Source organism: Thermobia domestica, chromosome 5, assembly GCF_964235325.1.
Source record: "Thermobia domestica chromosome 5, izTheDome1.hap1.1, whole genome shotgun sequence".
Classification (NCBI taxonomy): domain Eukaryota; kingdom Metazoa; phylum Arthropoda; class Insecta; order Zygentoma; family Lepismatidae; genus Thermobia; species Thermobia domestica.
In genome coordinates, this window is record NC_137458.1 from 20,994,958 (window position 1) to 21,022,448 (window position 27,491).

General features: G+C 34.9%; 1 protein-coding gene across 2 annotated transcripts in view; it reads left to right on the forward strand.

Annotated features, from left to right (window-relative positions):
• Window positions 1–27,491, forward strand: part of LOC145685782 (uncharacterized) — a 296,487-nt gene that overhangs the window by 172,657 nt on the left and 96,339 nt on the right. For both annotated transcript variants that reach the window (XM_081758309.1, XM_081758308.1), the window contains exon 2: window positions 13,271–13,580. In XM_081758309.1, coding sequence (XP_081614435.1) covers window positions 13,271–13,580 — 310 coding nt within the window. The remainder of the gene's footprint in view (window positions 1–13,270; window positions 13,581–27,491) is intronic.

The window sequence follows — 27,491 nt, forward strand, 5'->3', positions numbered from 1 at the left end:
AAATAAATAAAATTTATCCTTTATAGTGTATTTTATAAAAGTATTGTTTTAATACGTTTCTTGTGGTTAAATAAATAAAAAAAAATATTCTTTTTAGTCCATTTTATAAAAGTATTGTTTTAAAAAGTTTTAATAGTGAAACAAACAAGCAAATAAATTTAAAAAATTGCTTGTTAGTGCATTTTATATAAGGCATTGTTTTCACAAGTTTCTATGGCTAAGTAACTAACTAACTAAATAAATAAATAAAATGTATCCTTTTCAGTCTATAAATACATTGTTTTTAAAAAGTTTCTGTGGTTAAATAAATTCATCGAGTCTCGTGAGGAAGACCAATTAACCCAAGTCTTAGATATCAAACACCGTTTTAGTGTTACACGATTCATAGTACAAAGATAATAAACTGATAAATCGATTGTACGAATATATTGAAGTGCATTTATCTACATTTTAAATAAGTAAATCATTACATAATATACTTCAATTAATAAATGTGGTTTGAATTTTTTTGTATCATGCCATTTGTGGATCTCTCGTGGCGCAAAAGGATCTGATAATTTCTAGATTAACTTAAGAAAAAAAAATAGGATAAATTTTGCATATGAATTTAGAAAGCTAGACTGGAAACAATTTTCAGAACGGGACGGGAAATACTTTCCGAGAATCGAAACAACACGAGAGATTTCTTCGATAATCGAGACGAGTTCTACAAAAATTGGCGAGACGAGTAAATCATATTTCTCGTCCCGTTTCGTGGGTAACACTAAATATATTTATAGAATTGTTTATTATCTTTAGTATCTGGTTATATTTTTTAAATAGCATTTAGGTATCGTGAATAGTAGGCAGGCACATACGCATGCATTTATTTCGGGAGGAATCCGAAGTTCTTTTTTTTTTTCGGAGAGGGTCCAAATACAACTTGAGGATAAACTATATTAAAATTTATAATATTACTCCTAAAATTACACTAAATTTACGGAAAAGTCGAGATTTCGTGAGTATTCAGACCCTCAGGACCCACACCGTGCGTACCTTCTTGATAATAGGTCATATTCTGATACTAAATATGCTATTAATTATTTGAAACTTTATAAACGTAGATCGTCTTATGGTAGTTGTAATTCCAATAGAGACACTTATATCGCTAGCTTTTGAAAACATTTATTCAATCAAAGACGTATTACTTCCTTTTCAATTAGTTTTATGTGTTATTGTATTTAAGTTAATAACAGTTTTTAACAAATATAGTTGCTGAATATGTGTCGTCATATATGAGATTGGAAAAACGAAGAAGAAAATCTATCCATCCACTTAACTATCTAACTAACGTTCAATTTTAATTGCTTACTTTAAGCAATAATCACGCAGAACAAGTTAGTAACAGTACCTTAAGTACAACTCTGTTACAAAACGTAGCTCAAATAATTAGTTATTGAACGTTGGTTCATACTGTATTATTTTATAATAGTTTTACGTTTGTGAAAAGCCAAAGCAGATGACGTAACAAAAGAAACGAGTGAGAAGGCCTTCATATTCCTATTAAAATCATCGGTTTCAAATGTGTGTTTATGAGTGTGCATATCTTCCTGTGTTGCTACATCCATCCACAGACACATTGTAATTCTGTTGGTGACGGCGCATACAGACCTAGAACAACACATTGCAAAATTGCGTGGAGCATTGTATTCCACGCGTGATTTTGATACCTTCGTCTTTTTTTTCTTCTATTTGAAATGTTTATGTCGCGTTATGAGGCTTAATGTTTTGATCTTAGAGATGATAGGGTTTTTTTTTTTTTTTTTTTTTTTTGCACATGAGTGATGGCGTGGTGGGGATGATTTGCTTTCCGTGTTATCTCATTAATTGCAAATGGAGTCTTGGGGTGATATGATACTGTGATCTTTCGCAACGCTGTTTTTCACCGTTGTGTGATGGGTGGATAAATCTCGTATTTAACTTTACTCACGAATATCGAGAATAAGATACAAGGTTAGAGGAACGCCCACACGATTTTTCCAGAGCGTAAGACCTATTTCGGAAGGAATGGAATAAAAGGCTAATACACAAGGGCAATCGGAAATATATTCTATATACACGTAAATACACGCGTGGACATAATACATTACAAATAAAACAACAATTATTTACGCATTATCCTTATTAACTACAGTAAATACGAGTATACTTTTTCCTGCTGTATAGTACTATAGTATTTAACATAAATAAAGAGTGTTACAAAAATGTGTCACTATATTGTGGAAACAGATTCCTTACTTCAAAATAAGAAAAAAAAAGTTCATATGGACTTGTGCTCAAAACTGGATTGTTTCGGAGTTATAGGGTGCCGAAAACGTGAAACAAGTGAACTTTAAAAAAAAGAAAGAAAGAAAAGAAAGAATGATAGCTTTTTCTTTCTTTCTTTTCTTTTTTTTTGCTTTTGCTACTTTAGAGAGAAAGAGAGAGAGAAAGAAAGAAAGGAAAAAGAGAAAGAAAGAAAGAAAAGAAAAGAAAAGAAAAAGAAACTCTGTCTCTTTTCTCTTTCTTCTTTCTTTTTTATGAGAAAGAGAGAGAGAGAGAGAGAGAAAATTAAGGAAAAGAAGGAGAGAAATTTCCCCCCTCTCTCTCTCTTGCTCTCTCTCTCTCTCTCTTCTCTCTGTATAGGAGAGAAGAAAGGAGGAGAGAGAATGGGGAAAAAAAGAGAATCTCTCTCTTTCCCTCTCTCGTACGAGGAAAGGGAAGGAAGAAAGGATTGGAGAAGGAAAAGAGAGAGAGAGATACTAAACGAAAAGAAAAGGAAAGAAAAGAAAGAAGAAGAAGTCTCTCTCTCTCTTTCTTTCTTTTCTTCTTCTTCTTCTTTCCTTCTACTATTCTTCCTTCCCTTTTCGTCGCAAGAAAAAGAAGAAGAAGAGGGGCAAGAGGAGAGAGAGAGAGAGATGGAGAGCTCCTCTATTATGGGATCTATCGTAGTTGGATCAAGACATCACTGAGGAACTGGTGTGTGAACTATCCAAATATCCATGGTTAAGAATGCTTCAGTACTTGCACACCAATGTTTGGAGAGGTAGATGGCGAGTGATCAACTACTCCCAAACAGCCTCTTTAAAAATGATCGTGCAAGTACCAGAGGTTCTGAAAGATGGATATTTGGATAGTTCATATATTAGTTTCTCAGTGATGCCTTGACCTAACTACGATAGATTTCATAGTAGTTGAGCTATGAACTTTTGAAGTTCACTTTTTTCACGTTTTCGGCACCCTATAACTCCGAAACTATGCACTTCCGACCACAGGTTCATATGAACTTCTTTTTCTTATTTTTATGTGAGAAATCTATTTCCAAAATATAGTGACAATTTTTTTTAACACTCTCTATGTTAAGTACTGTGGTATGTGAAAGTAAATTAATCCTCCATTTTTTGACGTGTATTTCCAAGTACTGATCACCCTTCCAAAATCCAGGGGAGCTACTGCTCTGTTTATCCTCTGCTATAGGCAACCATGCAAGGTTATGTGCAAAAATGAAATCTTTGAGTTTTACGTCCCACGGTTATGCCGGTTAGGCTAAAAGAGACGGTGATTATGAGAAATGAATGAAATGGTGGAATGAAGAAAGTGGGAGGAAACGGGAGAACCCCGAGAAAACCCACGCACACGGTGTTTGTCCACCACAAAGTTCACTTGGCGGGGTCTGGGATCGAACCCGGGACCCCAAGCACCAGAGGTGAACGCTCTACCACTGAGCCACCGCGGCCCCAGGTTATGTGCAAATATGATGTCCCTCTTGCAGTGGAGGGCAGTATTTTAAATATTCACAGTAGCTTACTTCTAAGCAATGAATGTATGAATATTGCACATTTGTTCGTGCAGATTTAAGTTATTAATATAAGAAATAGCCCTTGCTTCAGACATCTATCTTGTTCAAAATGTCTATTGAAACTGGAATTCATAAGATTTCTACGACTTTCGGTTTGTGATTAAAAGGTTAAGAAAGAACAGGTCCGTAGTCAGGTAGAGTCTCGCGTGGGCCATGCCAAACATAAATTATTTTTTGTTTCCCTCTAAAACAGAACATTGTAGAACTTTTCTTTCTTACAAGAATGTTAGTTTAACATTCAATGACTCTAAGGGAGACGTTGACGATGAGATGGATACGGTACTAATGATGGAATGACGAAAGGGAGAGAAAATGGGAGAATCCCGAGAAAACTCACGCATACAATATTTGTCTACCACCAAAGCCCACTTGGTGGGAGTTTGAATCGAACTAGGATCTCCTCGTGCCAGAGGTGGGCGCTCTACCACTGAGCCACCGTGGTCTTCTTGAAAATTTTTAAATTGACTCCAAACTAGACATGCAATTTAAGAATAATTTCTACCACATTAAATTCAGTCTAACATGTACTCATTTCTGTATAAACTAATAAGATATGCTTCAAATTAGATACACAAAATATTTACAGTATTCGTACATCGTTTTCAAGAAGAGTTACACTTCTGTTACGGATTTCATCTTTAATAATAATAATAATAATAATAATAATAATAATAATAATAATAATAATAATAATAATAATAATAATAATAATAATAATAATGTCTTTCATCAGCTACCAAATTCGGTACACGCATAAATCTTCACTAGATCTAATCTTGTACGAAGCCCTTTTTTCAATTTTCAGCTCAGGGGTTTGGACTGCTGGATATACAGAAACATACAGGGTGGCCCAATAGTAGGTATTCACCCCTGCATTGATCAAGTATAACATTCTAGCTTATAGGTTTATTTGCTGTTTCAATCTTAAGATATAAGTAAAACACATTAGGAACGGATAATAAGGAAACTAAGTCTACCTGATGAATAACAATAAGAAATGGTATAAAAGGAAAGAGTTGATCAGTATGGGACTGTATACCTACTTTTGGGCCACCCTGTATGTACGTTTCTCATAGTTTCTAATAACGCCTTACGTTTATGCAACCCCAAACTCTTTATGAATGTGCGGGCTTATATAACATCACAGGATAAATAATCGGTGTTCTGAATTAAGACTACAACGAAGGATGCTTATAGCTAGTAATTAATAAAATATTTTTTCTGGTATTGCTTGATGTATTTATTACTACCCCATCAGTAATAATTTCTTGTCCTTCTAAGCAATCGGATTAGCTACGGGCCTGAGGGAAAAGATAGAATCAGTTCCAGAGGCACTGAACCCGCATCTAAGGACCAATGCCTGTCATCTCTTTATCGTTTTCACTCTGACATCTGTTGGCAGACGGACGCACGGACATATTCGTTCCGTGGAATTTCCTATACTTATGTATAGCATGGCATCTAAAAATGTTAAGAAAAGAAAAAAGAAACGATCCTTCTGAGACGGATGTTTTTGTAAGACTTGGTACACTTTCTGTAAGCCGTCAGATTAAAGTGTTTCTTACCTGTGACATTTACGTCCTGTACAGAATACAAGAAGAAAATCAGCCATTTATTTTGTTTGCAACAAAGAGGAGATTTCATGTCAAGGACAAATTTCTTAATATGACAGACCAAACAAAATGTCACTGGCAAAAGAAAAGAAAAGAGAAAGAAAAAAGAAAAAAAACATTTTCTCTTTTACTACAAATTCCTATTCGCTGACAAATGAAAATCCATTATTATGGCAATGATAAGTATGTATTTTATGTTGTGGACTGACAGCAAATCAATATCAAGAGTTGTTCAATAATTGACGGAACTGAACGTAGATACGCGATCAAAGGAAAGAATGTAACTTGGCGGGTGTACAAAGATGTGTTTTCGTAGCCGAATCATGTACGAGAACTGAATAAAAAGTAATGGCAACATTGTAACTGGTATAATTGGTACCCGGATTTATGTACAGAAGAATCCCTGTTATATTCGTTCACTGTAATCGACTACTATCTCTTATCACCTTCTGTCACACGTGTGGAAGATGTCGTACACACCGTCAACGCGTCAATGTACCGCAGGATATGACATGGGCGATAGCTTCTCCTCTCTTGTGTTGTAGGGCTTCCTGCGAAGTAGTTCCTTCATTTTGGGAGAAGGTCGTCACGAAGTCTCTGAAAACATTGTTGTACGCAAACAACGTCCTCGGGTCAGTTTAATCTTGATTTATGCAAGTTGTTCGTCTTTCCGAAACATAATGTTATAAGGTTTCCATTTTCCTTCGCTAGTTTACGGCACAACCGGTTTTGAATGAACAACATAGTTGTTACCACTCGGCACACTTTATCACATTTCCTTAACAGCTACGGAACTCGTGCAGTGCTGAGATACAGCCAGTGGTCAAAGTGAGACGGTATGCGGTGGTATGCCATACCGCCTCTGGTTCTTCAGTGATGAAGGCATACCGTCTCTGGTGTTTTCAATGATTAAAACATACCGTCACGGGAAAGTAGATGCTAAATACCTTTAATAAATCCATTTTTACACATAGTACTTGACGAATAGCTTTGCACGTAAAAAGATTTAATTTCTTTTGTAGAAATAATTTCTAAGCTAACAACACCGACATCTTTTTCCTATTTATTTATTTATTTATTTATTTATTTATTTATTTATTAGTGAGATGTCTTCAAAGATGTTCATCTTGCTCATATTTTGATGTGACATATTGAATTGTTTCTTTCTTATGTATGTGCGTGTCTGCTTGCCTTAATACGTATAGATGTCGTGTTTTGAGCATTGGCGGATTTAAGGGTTGTCTGCTGTAGGGGCGGACCTTCCGGTGGTTTGGAATATCCCTCAGTCGAGTGAGGGTCAAGGAGTTTCCCCGCAAGAAATTGTTAAGACAAAAACTCGATTTTTGAGCATTTTTGTGTATAATTCTCTATATTTCAACATAAGAGAATATTCTTTTTATTTTTCCACAAAGTTGTTGGTTGGAGATAAAAGTCTCTCCATGTCCCCCCCCCCTTCTACCCCGTAACTACAGAGAAGCACACAAATGGTTTTATAGGTAAATAGAAATGCAATCTTTTAAGCAGCATACCGCCACTGTATTTCAACATTTAGATAGCCGGTATGTCGAGTCAAAATCGCAATCAAACATACTACCTCTGTTTTTCTTTCACTTCTAACACTGGATACAGCTATCTGACGTAAGAGCAGTGTTGCTACTACCATTTATTCAACTTATGTACTTTCTCAATGTCAATGTCCATACCCTTTCATCAGTTTCGTCCAGTGCAAAACAATACTGCTGTGTGTCTTTTGAAAGCGTATTATTTTCATTATTTCAATTTCTTTAGTACATCAGTTCTCAGTTTTATCTTTGAACAATGTTCACTGTTATGTAGAATAAAATAATTACTATGCTAGATGTATTTCTTAATGGTAGTAAGTATTTGATAGCAAATTGTGAAATTATAAAATTAATCAATGAATTCCTTAGGAGCGGATTTCAAAGTGGGCCAGCTTCGCACTTTTATCTCTCAGTGCTGCTCGCCTGACTTTGCGCGCTACCGTTTCCTCAAGATTCGACGCTTTCCGGTGGGCAAGAAGTAGATATCTTGTGTAGGCATACCGAGTAAAAACAGATAGTAATATTTATAAAATATTAGTCGATTTTATGTATAGCGCAATAGTCTATGTGAATAGTTATTATCCTTATGCACCACTGTAGTTAATCTGTACGTGGGAAAGGTGACATGATAACATTCTAAAGGCACTGGTTGCGTATAGCCTCTGGTTACATTGAGAGACGGCTCCCTCTCGAAGATTTTTTTTTTAAATATTCATTATATGGTGGGCCCCATATTCTTAATCTGTATGAAGATATCTTTACGATACTGACCCCTTTCTTTTGAATATCCTGACTTTGGTTTCATATTTTAAGTGCTAGGGAGATGTCAATCAAACGTCATCTTTCTTAAATAGGGTATCCATAAAGTCGGGTACATGGGAAACAATACATTTTAGTCAATTTTTAATGAATAATATTTTCAACCTAATTTCCGTGCTGTTCAATGCATAATTTGATGTGCTTTGCAAGATTAAGGTGAACTAAATGAAATAGGTCTGAATTGCCGTCGATTTCAGCACACTGACTGGTAATGCGTTGCGTTAGGTGGTTTAAATGTCTAATCTTCATCGAGTAAACTTTCTCTTTCAGCATACCCCAGAAAAAGAAATCAAGGGGAGAAAGGTCTGGCAAACGGGTCCACTCCACATGATCTCTTCTCCCAATCCAGTGAGGAAAATTGTCATTCAACCAATCTCTAACAGTTGCACCAAAATGAGCAGGAGCCCCAACCTGCTGAAACCAATCTGGAAGTTCCTAACCTAAACGCTCAATTTGAGTCATCAATTTGTTTCAGCATTGTCATAAACCTTAGCCAAGACAGCCTCTTTCGTTTCGTCTGAAGTCTTTAGTCGTCCGAAACGGGGTTTGTCCAACACACTGCCTGTTTCTTTAAACTTGGTGATTAATTTTCCGACGGCAGTAAAACAAATAGGTTGACGATATGAGGTTGTCGAAGATAAATTTTTTTCCTAGACCATCCTTCTCGTCCACTTAAGAGTACAAACTCGACTCATTCTTCTTTAGACAAAGCCATCATTCAATCTGGAAAAACAAAATCAAATTGTTAGAATTCCCTATGTACGCAGACTTAAGTTAGACACTCAAGTATTTTATATGATGTATTTATTTGACGTAGCTTATGATCATATGTTATCAATTGACCATCAAAAAGAGTAAGAACAAAAATAGAAGTAACACTTATTTTATATTCATATATGAATAGCACTTGCATACCATAAAACTACCACAATGACAATAAAATTTAACCCTGAAGAGATAATCAGCTATTGATAAGAATGTTGTTGTTGTTGCTAGAAGGTTTCTACATAATGACGCACAGAAATTGAAATAATAGATATTAAAATTAATATCATTTGCAGAGATGCATTTTTTTGAAAGGTTATAAAAAATAAATGAAAATGCATTGATGTTATTATCAATTGGTAATAATAAGCTGTCAACCTAGAAATATTTCAACTGTATTATGGGATCTTGTACTTTAGTCTTCGTTACTTAACAATTCTCATGTGATCTTGAAGTATATCTATGCTGACAACTATCTTGTTAGGTTGAAAACATATTGTACTTTAACTTTTCTCGCAAGGGAAGGTCCCACAAGTTGTCGCTCAAATCTGATTGCCACATAGCACATCTGATAGAGCATCACGAGGAATGAAAATGAGCAAAATTTAAGATGCTAGGACCAGAGAGGATTGGACCTACGGGACTTCAACATTTCAATATCCAAAAAATTACATCATAGAAATATGTACGTTTAAAGTAAATATCTTGATAACCGTTAAAGCAATCAAAACAAAAAGTGCACAATCTAATGAGAACAAAATGCAGTATCAAAAACCACAAATAGTATTGCCATAGATGGGACAGTGTTGCCAACTCAGATTTTCAGCACACATAGCTCCAACAGTGTGCAGCACTATACCGATAATAGTGCATTTTAAATCTGTGCATATTTCTACTATATATGTTGCTATTGCAAACAAAATACTTTTATACTAAGTTAGCAACACTGTCTCATGTATGGCAACACTGTGGTTTTTGATACTGCATTTGTTCTCATTACATATTGTGCACCTTTTGTTTTGATTGCTTTAACGGTTCTCAAGATATTTACTTTTAACGTACGTAATTCCATGATATAATTATTTGGATATTCAAATGTTGAAGGGAGTGCCGCGGTGGCTCAGTGGTAAAGCGTTCAGCTCTGGGGTCTGGGGTTCTTGGTTCGATCCTAGCTCGCGCCAAGTGAACCTTGTGGTGGACAAACATCGTGTGCGTGGGTTTTCTCGGGGTTCTCCCGTCCCCTCCCATTTTATTCATTCCACCGTTTCCTTCATTTCTCATCCTTTAGCGTAGCCGGCATAACGTGCGACGTAACACTTAATCAAATGTTGAAGCTCTGTAGGTCTTATCCTTCTGGTCCATAGCACCTTAAATTTTGCTCATTTCCATTTCTTATGATGCTCTATCGGATGTATTGTGTGGCAATCAGATTTGAGTGACAACTTCTGGGACCTTCCCTTGTCAGTTAGGTGTAGACTATAACTGTAGATTATACGAGACGCAAGTGAATGATATTAGAGAAACGAATAAAATGAAGGAGTTGAAAGAAGCCGAAGAACTTTGAGAAAAAGCTTACAGGCACAAAGTTTTATTAGTACAAAGTTCACATAGTCTGAATTTGAACTAGGAATTCCCGCATGTGAGGTGAGCTCTTTACTGTTCAGGCGCCATTTCCTTTCTATCAATGGTCGTAGATTTTCAGAAACAAATTTCCCACTAACTCAAAAATTTCCCTTTTTAAAATTAAATTTTCCCTTGCTTGTAAATTTTGTTCTTCCTGCACATTGTATAACAGCTTGAGCTAAAAAAAAAAAAAGACATTTTGTTATGATATAAAGAAATGTATAAAATTTGGTGATTTTAAAATAAAATAAATAGATTTTGTTTTATCATTACATGCATATTACAATGTAATGAAATGACAGTAATTACATAAGTTTCTCTCTTTGCCCGTATGGATATCACCGAGAGAAATGCCTGGACTTCTAAGCAAATGCTTCTATTAATGAAGAAAGAAATTAATTTTGTCTTTTCTTTAGATGTAAGTTACACGTTTAGAACACACTATCGATTATTTTTTATTTTAGCGTTCCTTTCTGCAGCGAGGCTTGAGACGTAAACCTACAGCTTAACGTGGAATCCGAATAACATGAGCTCCCGCCGGGAATAAAACCCGGGTATCCCACGCCAATAGAATATACTATCGAGAATCGAGGCTTATTGACTTTTCGCAATAGAATGTAGAAAGAAAGTAGGGCCATAAAATTTCGAACTGGAACTCAATTCGACTATTTTCCTGAATGTCAACATTTTCCCTTAAATATCCCCTTTTCCTCTATTTACTAAATTTATGCTATTAAACTTTTCTAGATTCGGGAAATTTCCTTCATCCTCAAATTCTGATTTCCATTTTTAGTTAATAATGGAGGCAGGGGCTAACTCATTATAGGGATACATTCACTATACTCTTACATTTAAGATCTAGGTCGTAGATTTCACCGTAGGTCGTATGTCGTAGACTGTATATGAAAACTAAATAACAATAGTAATAGCAATAATTTATAGAGAAAATAACTATTAATTGAATTAAGAAGACAAAAAGAAAGTGTGATTAAAACAAAGGCGATTCTTTTCCCAATGTGTGAAACTATGGTACACTTCCAATGCAAATTTAATGTTGAAACCAAACCGGGAGAAATAAATCTTTATGTGACCTTCAGTGAGGTCTGGTTGCAATAGTGTCACAGATGGAGCTTGTCCTTCGGAAAAGACATTTTACTTCTATGTCTTACAATTATTAGGTTCACACTAGTGGGCCGCATGAGATTGCAATGTTATTAGGATCACGCTACTAGGCCTTATGAGATTGTAATGTTATTAGGATCACGCTACTAGGCCTTATGAGATTGTAATGTTATTAGGATCATGTTAATAGGCTTTATAAGATTGTAATGTCATTAGGATCACATTAGTAGATCTTATAAAATTGTAATGTTATTAGGATCACGCTAGTGGGCCTTATAAGACTACAATGTCATTAGGATAATCACGTTAATGGGCCTTATAATATTGTAATGTTATTACGATCATGCTAGTGGGCCTTATAACATTGCAATGTTATTAGGATCACGCCAGTGAGCCTATAAAATTGTAATGTTATTAGAATCATCATACTAGTGGACCTTATAAGATTGTAATGTTATTAGGATCACGCTAGTGAGCCTATAAAATTGTAATGTTATTAGAATTATCACGATAGTGGGCCCTATAAGATTGTAATATTATTAGGATCACGTTAGTTGACCTTATAAGATTAAAATATTATTAGAATATTTCTAATGGGCCTTATAACATAACAATGTTATTAGAATCCCGCTAGTGGGCCTTACAATATTGCAATATTATTAGGATCACGCCAGTGAGCCTATAAAATTGTAATGTTATTAGAATCATCACACTAGTAGGCCTTATAAGATTGTAATGTTATTAGGATCACGCCAGTGAGCCTATAAAATTGTAATGTTATTAGAATCATCACACTAGTGGGCCTTATAAGATTGTAATGTTATTAGGATCACGCCAGTGAGCCTATAAAATTGTAATATTAGAATCATCACACTACTGGGCCTTATAAGATTGTAATGCTATTAGGATCACGCCAGTGAGCCTATAAAATTGTAATGTTATTAGAATCATCACGTTAGTGGGCCTTATACAATTGTAATGTTATTAGGATCACGTTAGTGGGTGTTATAAGATTGTAATGTATGAGGATCACACTAGTATGTATTATAAGATTGTAATGCTATGAGAATCACTAAGTAGGCCTGATAAAATTATAATATTATTAGAATCATGCTAGTGGGCCTTATAAGATTGCAATATTATTATAACCACGTTAGTAGGCCTAATAAAATTATAATGTTATTAGGATCACGCTAGTGGGTCTTATAAGCTTGTAATGTTATTAGGATTACACTAGTAGGCCTTATAAGATTGTAATCTTATTAGACTCACGTTAATCGAACTTCCAACATTTTAATGTTATTAGGATCACGCTAGTGGGACTTATAATTGTAATATTATTAGGATGACGCTAGTAGGCCCGATAAGGTTGTAATGTTAGTACGTCCGTACGTTTGTTACTCTATACGATAATTCTTGGACGAAAGTCAATGTTTGAGTTCTGTTTCAGCTTATACTCTTTATCAGATGTTTTAAGGAAAAGTTGAGATGTAAACTATAGTTACGAATTATAAGCTTCTTTACTCTTTTGTCTTTCGTATTATTTAGTCTTGTACGTATAATGGTTAGCCTGGACGTGTTTCAGTATGTTTTGTCGTCATATCGATTCCATATTGTTCTATACAGATTAGGGATGCGCACGAGACGAGTCGAGACAGGATTTTTCTGACAAAATTCGAGTCGAGACACGACTCTTCCAATAGAGAAATATACATTTTTCGAGTCGAGACATCACTTTTACAGTACATTTTCCAGACGAGACAGCCACAAATCTTGTCCCGTACGCATCCCTAATACAGATTGTCAGTGAATTTGTGTTTATTTATATTTGCCATCCTTTTGAGATATTGAGGTAACTAATTCTTGTATACCACTTCTAATCATTTCAGACTGAAAGCGAACGCTCTGCGGTGGGCAGTATTCCAGAAGAAGAGGTCGCACGGTTAGCAGATGATGTGGACAGCCCCGATGAGGAAGGAGACATTGTCTCGTGGTGTGACTACCATGACATTCCACCCCCACCTGATGGGGGCTACGGCTGGGTCATCGTCTTCGCTAGTTTTATGTGTAACCTCATCGTGGATGGGATCGCCTATACGTTTGGTGTCTTCATGATGGAGTTTGTCAACTACTTTGACGAAGGGAAAGGGAAGACGGCGTGGGTTGGCAGTTTGCTCTCCGGTGTTTATCTCAGTGTTGGTAAGTTCAGTTATTATTATTATTATTATTATTATTATTATTATTATTATTATTATTATTATTATTATTATTATTATTATTATTATTATTATTATTATTATTATTATTATTGCGAGATCACCGAAGTCAAGCAGTGTTGGGTATGGTCAGAACTTAGATTGGCAATCAATAAGGAAAAATTAATAGCGCTGGCAGTGCTACGTTCACTAGCGTTGCAAGAACAGTTAATTTAAAGAAATAGACATCAAAAAAAATAAATAAAAATAAAAGCGGAGATAGATTTTTAAAGTATTATTAAAAATAAAAGCGGAGATAGATTCTCAACTTGTAAATATATTAAAAGCGGAGATAGATTCTGAACATAAAAATAAAAGCGGATATAAATTTTCAAAGTATAAATAAAAATAAAAGCGGAGATACATTCTCAACTTGTAAATATATTAAAAGCGGAGATCGATTCTGAACATAAACATAAAAGCGGATATAAATTCTCAATGTATAAATAAAAATAAAAGCAAATATAGGTTCTCAACGTTGTGACCACCTCGTATGCTCTAATTTCAAATTTCGTCTTATCGGTTAAGGTCCTTCGAATATTATTATTAAGAAGTAATTCAAGTTAGACAAAACTTTATAAGTATAAAACAGAATTTGAGAGAATAACAAGTAGCGGTGTCACGTGTACACTACACGAAGAAGTTTGGTTTCTATGGTGATATTTTCTCATTATTTAAACTGGATGTGGTAGTAGTTTTCTTCAGCTGATTTTACTAGAAAAAATAGAGTGAAAATGGAATAAATTCTTGAGACGAATAATTTATTGCAGAAAACCGTAATTTAGGCTGAAAGTAACAATTTATAGCTAAATGCACAATATATATGAGCATTACAAGTTCAATTTAAGCTTTGAAATCAATAAAGATAGCAATTTACGAGTTAAGTTCTTAGTTTTGGCTCTAAAACGACAAAAGAGAATATATATAAAATTGTATTTATTCTTCAAACGAGAGAGTGATCATTAGATAACATTGTTACTTGTCATTTTAGTGTCAAAATGATGTTGTTTTAAGTACGTACTTAAAAAATAAATTGCGAACTTTATCGCTTTTAAGTCTTGAAAATTAAACTTAGAATCTTGACAACTTAGACACATATACCTAAGTGTCTAAAATAGGGCAAATTGATAGTGTAGTTTATAGTGACCGCAATGACTCGTGAAGCCTGGACTTTACACCAATCGTAGAACTATATTACTTCACGTGTGATGCATCGGAAGATTTCGGTACGTTTCGTGGAGCTGCCCTCCGAACATACACTTGAGAGAACGTCAAACATCAGAAGTGCACCAACAATGTTGGCAAACTTTGAAGACATGGTGACTGAGCTAGGGAACAAAAAAACAGTACTTTAAGAACTATAACAAAAACAATAATAATTGTTCCAATTAAACTGAAACAATAATAACAACAAAAATATAAAACAACAGCAATAGAACAATAATAAACAAAACGAAACTTGCGGCAATCCGACAACACTGTATCCTCAGAAGATGTTCTCTGTATAACACGAAAGACGACAAATCTGCATGGATGAGGGTTGACGACCGGAATACACCCTTCCATTCTATTAAGTAGTAAAATTGGTAGATCTAGGTCAAGCTTTACGACTTCTTGCGATCACTATAGGCTGCTGTAGAAGCATGTTTACAGCACGGTGGGAAACCATTTTTGTTTCTGTGGCCGCATTGACAATGCCCATTTTCCAAGAAGTTCGCATATGATAAGTTTGATAGACCTAATTTCTGTAGTTATTATACAGTTATTAGTTATTAATAATGCACACGAAAATGTATAAAACTGCATTATATAACACTATATTATTTGACGCATGTAATTTCGGAATTATAATTCTCGTATAGTCTATTTCATATTTCTCGTTTACAACAGGCGCAGAAGGCCACACTTTATGACTCTTGAAGGCCGTATGCAGTCTTAAGGCCTAAAGTCCCCCCCCCCTGGTCTAGAGCAGTGGTAGCCAAACTTATAAAGCTTCCGAGCTACCGTGCCTTTTTAAATCCTACTGTGAGCTACCAACCAAAAGAACTATCAACTTTAAAAAATCTTACATTTGTTTATTGCATGCAAACTTATAGTAAATATCAAAACAATTTTAATTAAACTGTATATAACAAAAAGAAGCTGAAATTTAAAAAAATAATAATATACAGTATAACAAATATTAAATTTTGTCACTATTCCGGAAGTCGAATCCCCTAGATTTAGCGACTTTTATCCCCAATTGGCAACACTGATCAAGGTTACCGAACCAGAGCGTTAACGTGATCTACCGAAAATGTCCCCGCGAGCTAATAGTATCTCGCGATCGATGGTTTGGCTATCACTGGTCTAGAGTATAGAATATGCGAATTTCAAGTGCAACATTCAACTAAGAATCAAATGCAATGTAGAAATGGTCTATTTGTGTCTATCTATTTCACATGTAAAGAGATAAACAACTTACTAATAAGCGCCTATGTAACGTAGTCAATGTATAACTTAGGCTCTAAAAGCAATAAAGGACATATAATTTATTTGTAGATGTTTTCGAATAAGCCTGATTCATGGCAGTGTTTCTTCCAAGCACACTTCTGTCGTTCTCGAATTAACAGTAAGATAAATTAAATTGTGATTACTAGAGACCGAATGTTTAGGCACTAAAAACCTGGAAAATAGGCAGGCAAATAGACACTTGAAATTTTAAAAATAGGCAGTAAAATAGGCACTAAAATGTAACTCGAAATAATGAAGATAAATACTCAATACAATTAAAAATAAATTCAAGTCATAGATTTGTTCAAATAATATAGAAACATATCTATTTGTTAATATTTTCTTTTACTGTGTGTAAAAACGAAGCTTGGCATGTATTCCATTAATGTTTGGTAAATATATTCTTTTACAGCACTTTATCATTACATATAACAGTCCAAATCTTATACATTTATCAGTACACACAACAGTCCAAAGTTTTACAGCACTTTATCAGTACACGTACCAATTCAAAGTTTTACGACATCTTATCACTACAAACAGCACTAATCTCGGAAGAGGCAGAATCCTTTCTTGAAATAGGGCTACTAAATTATATATTTTTTCTCAATAAAGTCTTATTTTGAAGAAAGTGCATAGAATAGGCAACATTAGGCACTAAATCAATTATTTAGGCAGGAATGTGCGAAATAGGCAAAATAGGCAGAATAAAATTGGCTTAAATTGAAATTATAATCCCCCATATAAACTTTAAAACGTTATTTTTGATCATATCTTCAATATTAAAGAATAGGCATTGTGCCTAACATCCGGTCTCTAGTGATTACATACTATTGCTGGTCTTTTAACAAATAATTATAATTATAATTGAAGACTCGCTGTAGAAAACAATGTAAGTGCCAAAAACAATAGTTACTGTAACAGTAGAGACAAAAGACAGGAAATTGTGCCCAAGCGTCACAATATAGAAAATACTATTGTTTAGAAATACAATTTAGCATATAACAAAGTGAAGCTATGTATGAAAATCTAACTAAGGCATAAACGCATAAAATAATAATAATAATAATAATAATAATAAGTGCAACAATTTTAAGGTGGCACTTACATTGTTTTCTACAGCGAGTCTTCAATTGTCCCACTGCAGTCCCCTCACATTTTCATTTTGCTCCTATGAATAAAAGTTTCTGAAAGAAAGCCTGGTCCAGGTATAGTTTACGATTTAGGAATGGAAAAATTAAATAATTTGTAATTGTCAGAAATTTTCAGGACCAGTGGCTCAACGGCTGAGCCAATAGTTTAAACCTCCGTAGCTCGGCTCCTAATTAACCTAAAGAGATGATTTAGGTGTCTATCTCTTCAGAAAGGATGAAACCTTCCAATGGTGTGCATTTCATCCATATCGGGGGTCTCGCAGCGAAAGGGTACGGGGGAAAATTTGAATGTTTTAGTTCCCCTCCCCCTCAGCATTTGGGGGGAAACTCTCCCCCAAAGGAGCAACAAGCATAAAAAATGGTATCCATAAAGATAAATGAACATATTGACTAGTAATGCCTGGTATATATGAAAGGATTTTTTTCTTGCGTAGACAAATAACAGTGTTGCCATAGTCCTACGAAATGCATTTTTTCCTCTTCTCTTCTTTTATGGGTTGGGCACGGGAGGCACAAACGTTACCTCGTTGGAATCTGTGTTCCATAAGCTTTCCAACGAAGTATGGCTTATATCTCTGTGACAATTTGGGCATTGCTAGGGCTGCCTACGTCACGGTACACCAAAATATTTCGAAAAATATGCATCGGATGACTCTTGTACAAAACATGTTCGGAATGTTTTTCTCATTAGGTATTGACCTTTCGCCCTTGGCGTACAATGTCTGATGCACACATAAAAATATTTTTCCTGCGTATAACAAGTAACAGTGTTGCCAGCCTCTCACAAATTTCCCAAAACAAAAAAAAATCTCGTTTAAAAAAAAATCTTCTTCTTCTACGGGTTTAGCACGAGGGCGCAAAAGTTAGATCACTGGAATCTGTGCTTCATAAGCTCTACAACAAGGTATAGTTCATGTCCCTGTGACAATTAGAAGGGGTACTAAGGTCACCAATGTAAAGGTCTACGATTTTCTTGAAATCCCTGTCGGTCCTGATTATAGAGCATTGTGTTAAGAATAGACAAATTGAAGTATAGATTTTTGTATTGTGTGTATGTAAAATAATATTTGTGTTCTGTTTTCTTTTATCGCTTTTGAAAACTGATAACCCATATCCGTCCGTATATATTATATTTTTGTAATACTTGTCTTGTAAGAATAATAATTGCAACTTTTTTTTAGCGTGTTTTCCATTTTATCAAATTCACTTAATAAGCACTTATGAACTGACAGAATAAGGTGTTAGTGATTGTTTTGTTGGAAAACAGAATTGAACTTTTTTTTTTTAACTTCGTGAAGTTTAACGAAAGACAACATATAATTTTCTTAGAAAGTAGCGATGAATTGTACGAAAAACTACATCCATTTTTTTCTTGGAAGTGAAAGAAAGGAAAAATTAAATCACTATATACCAGTTGGTTCCAATCCAATTATGATATCTTATCACAATACACTGTAAAAAGTTTATCGCTTCGCATACCGGTTTTTCCATTTGTCAGGTGCGTTACTGTTTGGCGGTAAACGAAGAAACTTCATCTTCATTGGCTCAGTGATAAGGTGATTATCTCTGTAATGTAGGTTCTGCGTTCGAAGCTTGGTCTGTCATTAGTGGATACTGTTAATGGGGATTTTCTCAAATTGTTCACCTTCATTACCAGTGGCTTGCTTCCCTTCTCCTTATTTCTGGAACCTTCAGTTATTTTTATTTATTTTACTGTGAATACATTCTTTAAATTCTAATGTAAGGCAGACATATTACATATTTTTCGTTTTGAAGACCCAAAATGATGAGTATCCTTTCATTCATATTTCTTCTTTTTCTTTAGTAGAGCACATTATATATATATATATATATATATATATATATATATATATATATATATATATATATATATATATATATATATATATATATATATATATATATACAGGGTGTAACATAAATGCATGGCCAAAAGTGACGAGGTGATTGAGGATATCCATATGAGTAAAATGTCCGTATAAACTTGGGTCCGATATCACTTCCTTTTCGAGATACAGGATGTTGAAATATCGAATTCCTCGAATGGCTCACTATGAGAAAGTGAGTAGAAATGTTAAATATTGCGGAATAATACAATCAAGTGAAATTATGCCTTAGCAAACACATTTGCACTAACATAGAGAATGAAACATGAAACCCAACCCAACCCAATATTTGAGGTCGTTGCGTTGTCAGCGTTGCCAACCTGGTAAAAAGTGTTGTTTTCAAATAGCAGTAGACGGCCACACGAATTAGGCAACATCGTTACCCAATAACATTACATTGTAGCTTTTAACATTTAATTACGTTGTGGCTTCATACGTAAATTCTCCTGTACATTCATTTGTAACAACACAGTAACACTTTCATGCAAGAGTTGTGATCTGTGAACCGTTGTTTGCTATTGTGTGCTGTTAATTGACTTCACACTTGAACACCTTGTCTTTCGAAAACAAAGCGGAATCTGTCCCATGTTTAGGAACGTTTTGATATCAGCAATTTTATGCTAACGTGTGGACGTCTAGTGCTTTTTGAAAGTATAACACTTTGTACCACTCTGGCAACACTGATAACCCAATAATCTCAAATATTGTTCAGTTTAATTCTCTATGTTCGTGTAAATGTATTTGCACGGGCATAATTGAACCTCTGATTGGAAAAAGGGAATAAGTACAATTTTTTGCGATTTTAACCTGAGATAGCAGATGTGTTCCTTTAAGATAGTTACATCGTTGAGTAGAAAATAGGAATGTTTGGGCAACTCTATATGACCAATGTAGAAGACAAAATCTCTCGCTGATTAGAAAAAGGGAATAACTACGTTTCTTATTCCCTTCTTCCAGTCACTACAGGACACCACCACAACTGTGAGACTGTGTGTAAGTAGATAACTACCAGAGCCCTCTGCTGTCGTTATGATACTTCGCCTTCTTTTCGCATTGCACAATCTATAGAGAACTTTTTGCCCCAATCAGTTACAGATTTACATGTTTTCAGTGATACAAGTGGTAGTCAAAACTGCAATCCTTCAATGACATGAGTGCTTTTCAGCCTGATCATGTCATAACGATTCAGCACTATACAGCAATATTTGCCTGTCAGAGGTCACATTTTTTACCATGTGACCGAAATTTTGCTGTAATCAAACCAGAACTCAAACGACACAATCGTATTTATTTACCAGCACAGTATAACCACATGATTGCGAATGCAAGAAATACTAATTCTCCATTTCAGGTTTACGAAGTTGTCAATGAAGAAATCTTAGATTTTAAACATTGGTGGCAACCGTTTTACAAGAAATCTTCAGGTAGCATTGTGGACAAAACAGTGAAATTCCAAGTAAATAGAGACACCGTTTACAAAGCAGAATCTCCAGGTTATGTGCAAGATCATAAGTTTATCAATGGACTAAGAACTGATATTTTTCGATTACTCAAAAGTAATGTCACAAACGTTCCACTGCCAACGTCAAAGGCATACGATTGGCAAGTCTCTATCAATCAGAAAAAGATCTACGATTCTTCACAAATCATCAAATGCATACCTGACCAATACAAACAGTTTTATAGGATGATTTGTTCATGGAAAACCACTGACCAAGAAACTGTAGAAGACGAAGATGCACACGGATAGGACCCTATGTAAAGCCATTCAATTGTGACAACGTATTTTGTTCAGCTGTCTATTGTATTACTTTTCTTGCTGTACGAATAACATGTGTTGTACAAAAAAAAAAAAAAAAAAAAAAAAAACGAACGGTGACAATAAAAGTGTTAGAAGCCTAACATTCGTGATAGTTCGGATACATATATCCAAGATTAACACACAACATTGTATTCAGCATGTACATTTTCATAGCTTTCTATCATAAACTGCACATTACATACCCTACACACAATTACAATTGCGTCCATCTCCAATTGATTGGAAAAAGGGAATATTTTTTCCGTTTTTAAGCTTATCTAACCAATTCCAGTGCTGCAATACAAGATTCTTCTTCTTGTCTTAGTGTTTGTTAGTTCTTTTGCTACAAGTAATCAATTATACACTTTTTGCAAAATATAGAAACAACGCTTCGGGAAGGTTTTTTAGCGTTTTTGAAAACTTTGGTCTGATGCACTTATTCCCTTTTTCCAATCAGTGATTCAATTGATTGTTGATTGTATTATTCCTGTAATATTGAACATTTCCATTCACTTTCCCACAGTGAGGCATTTTGGAATGTTTCGTTATTTGAACACCCTATATCTCGGAAACGAAGCGACATCTGACCCATTTTTATTGGAACACTTTTACTTATTTGGATGTTTGCAATCATCTTGTAACTTTTGGCCATTCATTTATGTTACACCCTGTATATATATATATATATATATATATATATATATATATATATATATATATATATATATATATATATATATATATATATATATATATATATATATATATATGTGTGTGTGTGTGTGTGTGTGTGTGTGTCTGTGTGTTCCGACCCGGTGTCTAATCAGTGCTGTCATCGACCGAATTCCTTCGCTTTCAAATAGCAATATTAAAGTAATTATCTCTGTTCTCTGGGGGAAGTTCAGTTTGGATTCCGGAAAGGAACAGGCACCAAAGATGCTATTGGATTGATGAGAATTGTGTCAGAACAAGTTCTTGACCTAAGAGGAAAGTTGTGTTTGTGCTTCATCGATTGTCAAAAAGCTTACGACTGGGTCAATTGGAACAAATATCTGAAAATACTTAAAGAAATCAGGGGTCAACTGGAGAGTCCGACGACTCATTTGCAACCTGCACATAGGACAACGAGTGAAGTTCCGCTTGAACCAAGAAGAAGCCAACAGTATGGAGATTGGAAGACGAATCAGACAAGGATGTAGTATGTCACCCTAATTATTCAACATTTACAGAGGGCAAATCATTAAGATGGTAAGGTGTGTGGATGACGCGGTTATTATAGCCAGAACCGAAGAAGGACTTTATTTACTTATTAATAGGACGAATTAATAGGACGAATTTGGGAATTTATTTACAAGATAGTTGACACTGGAAAACTATATGGAATGGAAATCAACATCGAAAAATCGAAAGTTACGAAAATATCACGTTGAAGCACACTCTTACGGATCCAAGTAGAACAAAGGGAACTTGAAGAGGTCGATCTTTTCAAATTTCTTGGAAGTATTTTGACGAGAGACGCTTACTGCACTAAAGAGATCAGGTCAAGGATTGCCGTAGGCATTCAACAACAAAAGATTACTCTTAACTAGCAGACTTAATACTGAACTAAAGAAGAAATTGGTCAATGCTATGTATGGGGTATTGGACTGTATGGTTCAGAGATTTGAACATTACGGAAGTTAGAGAAGAAATATTTAGAGAGCTTCGAAATGTGGTGTTGGAGGAAGATGGAGAAGATAAAATGAACAGAGAAAGTAGTATAGATTTAGTATGGTAAACATGAAAAGACTTGCCGCGCCTTGATAAGATAGTTTATCGCTTGTTTAATTAAGGATAAGGGGGGAGTATCGAAGGAGATGATGAAATAGGGTCAGGTTTTTTTTTTTTCCTGGAGATAGATGACGAAAGGAAAGGTTGAATGACCACTACGAAGGTCACATTGGATGGTCCCTACCGCATGGCCCCTGTGCAGGACCACAATGGATGACCCCTGGAAATGACCCCAGGACCCATAGCCCCTATGCAGGACCCATAGCCCCTATGCAGGACCTATGGCCCCTACGCTTCAATAGAAGCTACCTATTAAAAAGCAAATAAAAGGAAATGGTTTCCTCCCCTGCTTGCAGGAACAGTGAATGACAGCAGGCCTCATGCCCCCTGGAAATGACCCCAACCCATGGCCCCTGAAGATTGCCCCCTGTGCAGGAACCATGGCCCCTATGCAGCACCCATACGAACAGAATGTGAGAAGTGAAAAATATAGCAAGCCATACTTATTGCTAAAAAGGTGGGAGCAGATAAAAGGAAATGGTTCCCTTCCCTGCCTTGCAGGGCCCCTGGAAATGACTCCCAGGACCCATACCCCCTATGCAGGACCTATACGAACAGTATGTGAGCATATATAATTGATTAGAAGCTACCTGTTAAAAAGATGTGAGCATCCCTCGACTTGATCAAAGTGAAAAGTTAAAAATAAGCCCCCCCCCTCCTACCCCCTCCTACAAGTATACTATGAAAAGAGTAATATTTATTAAAACATTATTTTTACTTGTGAGCTGAAGACTGAGTGGCACAGACGTCCTTCCTTGAGAGCCGTTGAAATTGAAATGAACGAGCAAGAAGGCGTTTGGCGTGGCTTTAGTGACGTCAAGATTAACTTTGTACCGTATCAGAATGATAAAAGTGATTATCGACTTTACTTATTTACACGAATCACAGATTACTGGCAATCATCTACAAACATTCGTATGATTTGAACTTAATGAGAACTCTGAATAACAATCACGTGTAAGGTTAAAAACCTTTATTATTGACAACCATGAGTGATATCTAACAGTTAATCACAGATGGATCACGAGTTTATGTGTATGAGTTTAATTGATACTGATGATAGAGAAACCGATAATCACGAGAACTGATGGGTTATTGAACGCTTGCTTGCAATCATCTACAAACATTTGTATGATTTGAACTTAATCAGAACTTTGAATAACAATCACGTGCAAGGTTAAAAACCTTTATTATTGACAACCATGAGTGATATCTAACAGAGTTAATCACAGATGGATCACGAGTTTATGTGTCTAAGTTTAATTGATATTGACGATAGAGAAACCGATAATCACGAGAACTGATGGGTTATTGAACGCTTGCCCTATTACAAACTGAACTTGTATTTGTAAATATATATATATATATATATAAACAATTTGGAAACGTTATTACTTAGAGATAACCAGAGAACGGCGAAAACATTTATTTTGTTATTACAATCTAATACGAGAAAATAAACTGCAACTTTAGAGATTAATGCCCCGAACTGAACAATTATTATTATTGTATGGATTCAATGTCCACAGTGAGAACATTGACCATGCTCCGCCTATATGCAATAAAGCACACGGACTTATGGGTAAAAAAAAATGGTTCCGCCTATACTAAATAAAGTACTTATATATAAATCCCTATGTTCCCTTTTTCTATATATTATAATTGTTGCTACTGATAGTGTCTTTTATAGTAATTATTTGTGTGATTTTACGTGTGTGTGTGTTTGCGATTTCTAAAAAGTTTGGACGACCAGCGAAAATTGTAAGTTATTATTGTAGTTGATGTATATATCCACACATATTCACTGACGCGCCTTTTGTACATTAATATTTAAACCTAGGGCTAACGAACAAATGTAAATTTGTAATTCACTTTAAAAGTATATCACATAATCGTTAACGTGCCACCACAGGCATTTACATTGAAACGTGAGAAAAAAGTGATTAATTGTAAAATATTTTGGCATTAATGCTACGCGTTTGTTTAAAATGCTATTTATGTTGTGCGCTTACACAAAAGATTTATTTTTTAATTATAGCAAGCATTTACGGAAATAATTTTAAAATACCATTTTCCCCTGTCACATATTGGTTACGCCTTTGTTATAATTACACTTACGCGAAAGCGAAATAAAAATCAGTGTGTTCACCTAACACATGTTGGTTGTACTTTTTAAAATTGCACGTACGCGGACATAAAATAAAAATTACTGTGTTCACCTAACACATGTTGGTTGTACTTTTTAAAATTGCACGTACGCGAACATAAAATAAAAATTACTGTGTGCACCTAGCACATATTGGTTGCACTTTTTACAATTGCACTAACGCGAACATAAAATAAAAATTAATGTGTACACCTAGCACATACTGGATGTACTTTTTAAAATTGTATGTACGCCCACCAACTTACATTTAAGAACGCATTATAAAATAGTTTGTGTTATATATAACTTCCGCGGAAAAATTAGTTGCCTAGCACAAAAATTAAATTGCCTATCCATTATTAAGCTAAGCTAAGATGGCTATACTCGCTAACGCGCCTTTACTGAAAAACCACATGTTTTTTTACTAAGCTATTGTAACGTAACCGTCGCTAACGCGCCTTAGTGGAAAACCACATGATTTTTACAAAGCTATTGTAACGTAACCGTCGCTAACGTGCCATTACTGGAAAACACATGTTTTTTTTACTAAGCTATTGTAACGTAACCGTCGGTAACGCGCCTTTACCGTATAACCTAACTTAACGCAGCATTATCCACCTTTGATAATAATGTATAAAATAATTATTATTTTGTTTTAACTTGTTGCTACGCGTTTGCTAATACTGAATAATTGCTTGGAAATGCACACCGACTCTGCCCTACCCTGAACCACTTGTTTGCGCGTATGTTTTGCCCTGCCCCGCCCTGCACACTTGTTGCCGCGGATGTTTTTTTTGTTATATAAATGGACATTGACTACCACGGCTTTAAAAACTAATTAATGTAATTATTGTACGCATGCTTCCCTATAAATGCAAGCACGTTTTTTCACATGTACACCGTCTGCTACACGATTAGAACTAATAATGGACTTGCAATTTTTCCGAATGGACTTGCACTGCTATACGTTTAAACTAATAAATGTAATTATTGTACACATGCTTCCGTATAAATGCACGCACGTTTTTCCACATGGAAATCGACTGCTACGGCTTGAACTATTTATTGTACGCATACTTCCGTATAAATGCACGCACGCATGGGAACCAATTGCCACGCTTTTAAAATTAATTACTGCTATATTTTTATGCATCTACATTAACAAATACGCAATATAATTGATTTTAAAACACGGAAAACAACATTAGCCTGCATTTGGCTAACATTCACATGTGGGAAATAAATTTAAATAGTGTAGAGTACCATCATTTGCTTAACGCACATAACAACGAATATATTTTCATAAGTATTTATAAAATAAATGTAGAAAAAAAGATTATCAATTTGAAATACTTCATTTTTAGTACATACTAAATAATTTAATGCTAAAAATGATATTAAACTTACCTTTATATATAATCTTCTTTTGAATTACATCTCGAAACCACATTTTGAACTACAGGTACTCCTATATGCGCGTGGACAGGAAGTGACTCAACTTCCTGTAGCAGTGTTGGTAAATCTTAATACTTTGTGTTTAGTTAGAGAATGGTAATGGAAGATTTTTGATTTAAAGAGATTAATATATAAGAAATTATTATGAAATGGGGAATTGTTTTTTGGTATACTTTATTTACAAGTGCAGAAAAAGTATATGTATTGCCTAGTTTGTAAAATAAAAATAAATGAAAATGCTTTAGGTCAATTTGTATTGTAGCCTGTAGGAATATGAGCCGATTCACTACCCTTTATGATATTTAGACTGCAAAACACAGACTATAATGTAACACATTTGCTTATTTTATGGATTTTGCGATGGATTATTTACGCAAACTAGAATGCGAAGACAATTTACTAAGACACAATGTGTTAGTAACAGAGAAAAAAGGGGGCAAACTAAGAATAGTTAAGGTTTATTTAGGTGGTAATCAGGGGTTAGTTACGGAATACTAAAGATAATCAAGGACTATTTACTGGATAATCAAACGGGGTATACTAAAGATAATCAAGGGGTAGTTACGGAATACTAAATATGGTCAGCGACTATTTAGGGGATAATCAAAGGCTAGTGAACCCATAGTAAGGTTAATCAAGGAATAATTAGGGGATATTAAGAATACTTAAAGGGTAGGTAGCCCATAGTAAGGTTAATCAAGGAATAATCATGGGGATATCAAGAATAATTAAAGGGTAGTTTGCCCTTACTAAAAATATTCAAGGACTATTAGGGGATACTTAAAGGGTAGCTAGCCCATACTAAAGATATTTAAGGACTATTAGGGGATACTTAAAGGGCAGTTAGCCCTTACTAAAGATATTCAAGGAATAATCAGGGGATATTAAGAATGCTTAAAGGGTAGTTATCCCATAGTAAAAATATTCAAGGAATAATCAGGGGATACTTAAAGGGTAGCTAGCCCATACTAAGAATATTCAAGGACTATTAGGGGATATTCAAGGGGGAAGCTTAATTATAGAGTGCAAAATGAGGACTTTTTTTTGCGAAACTTAGTTTAAAAATAAA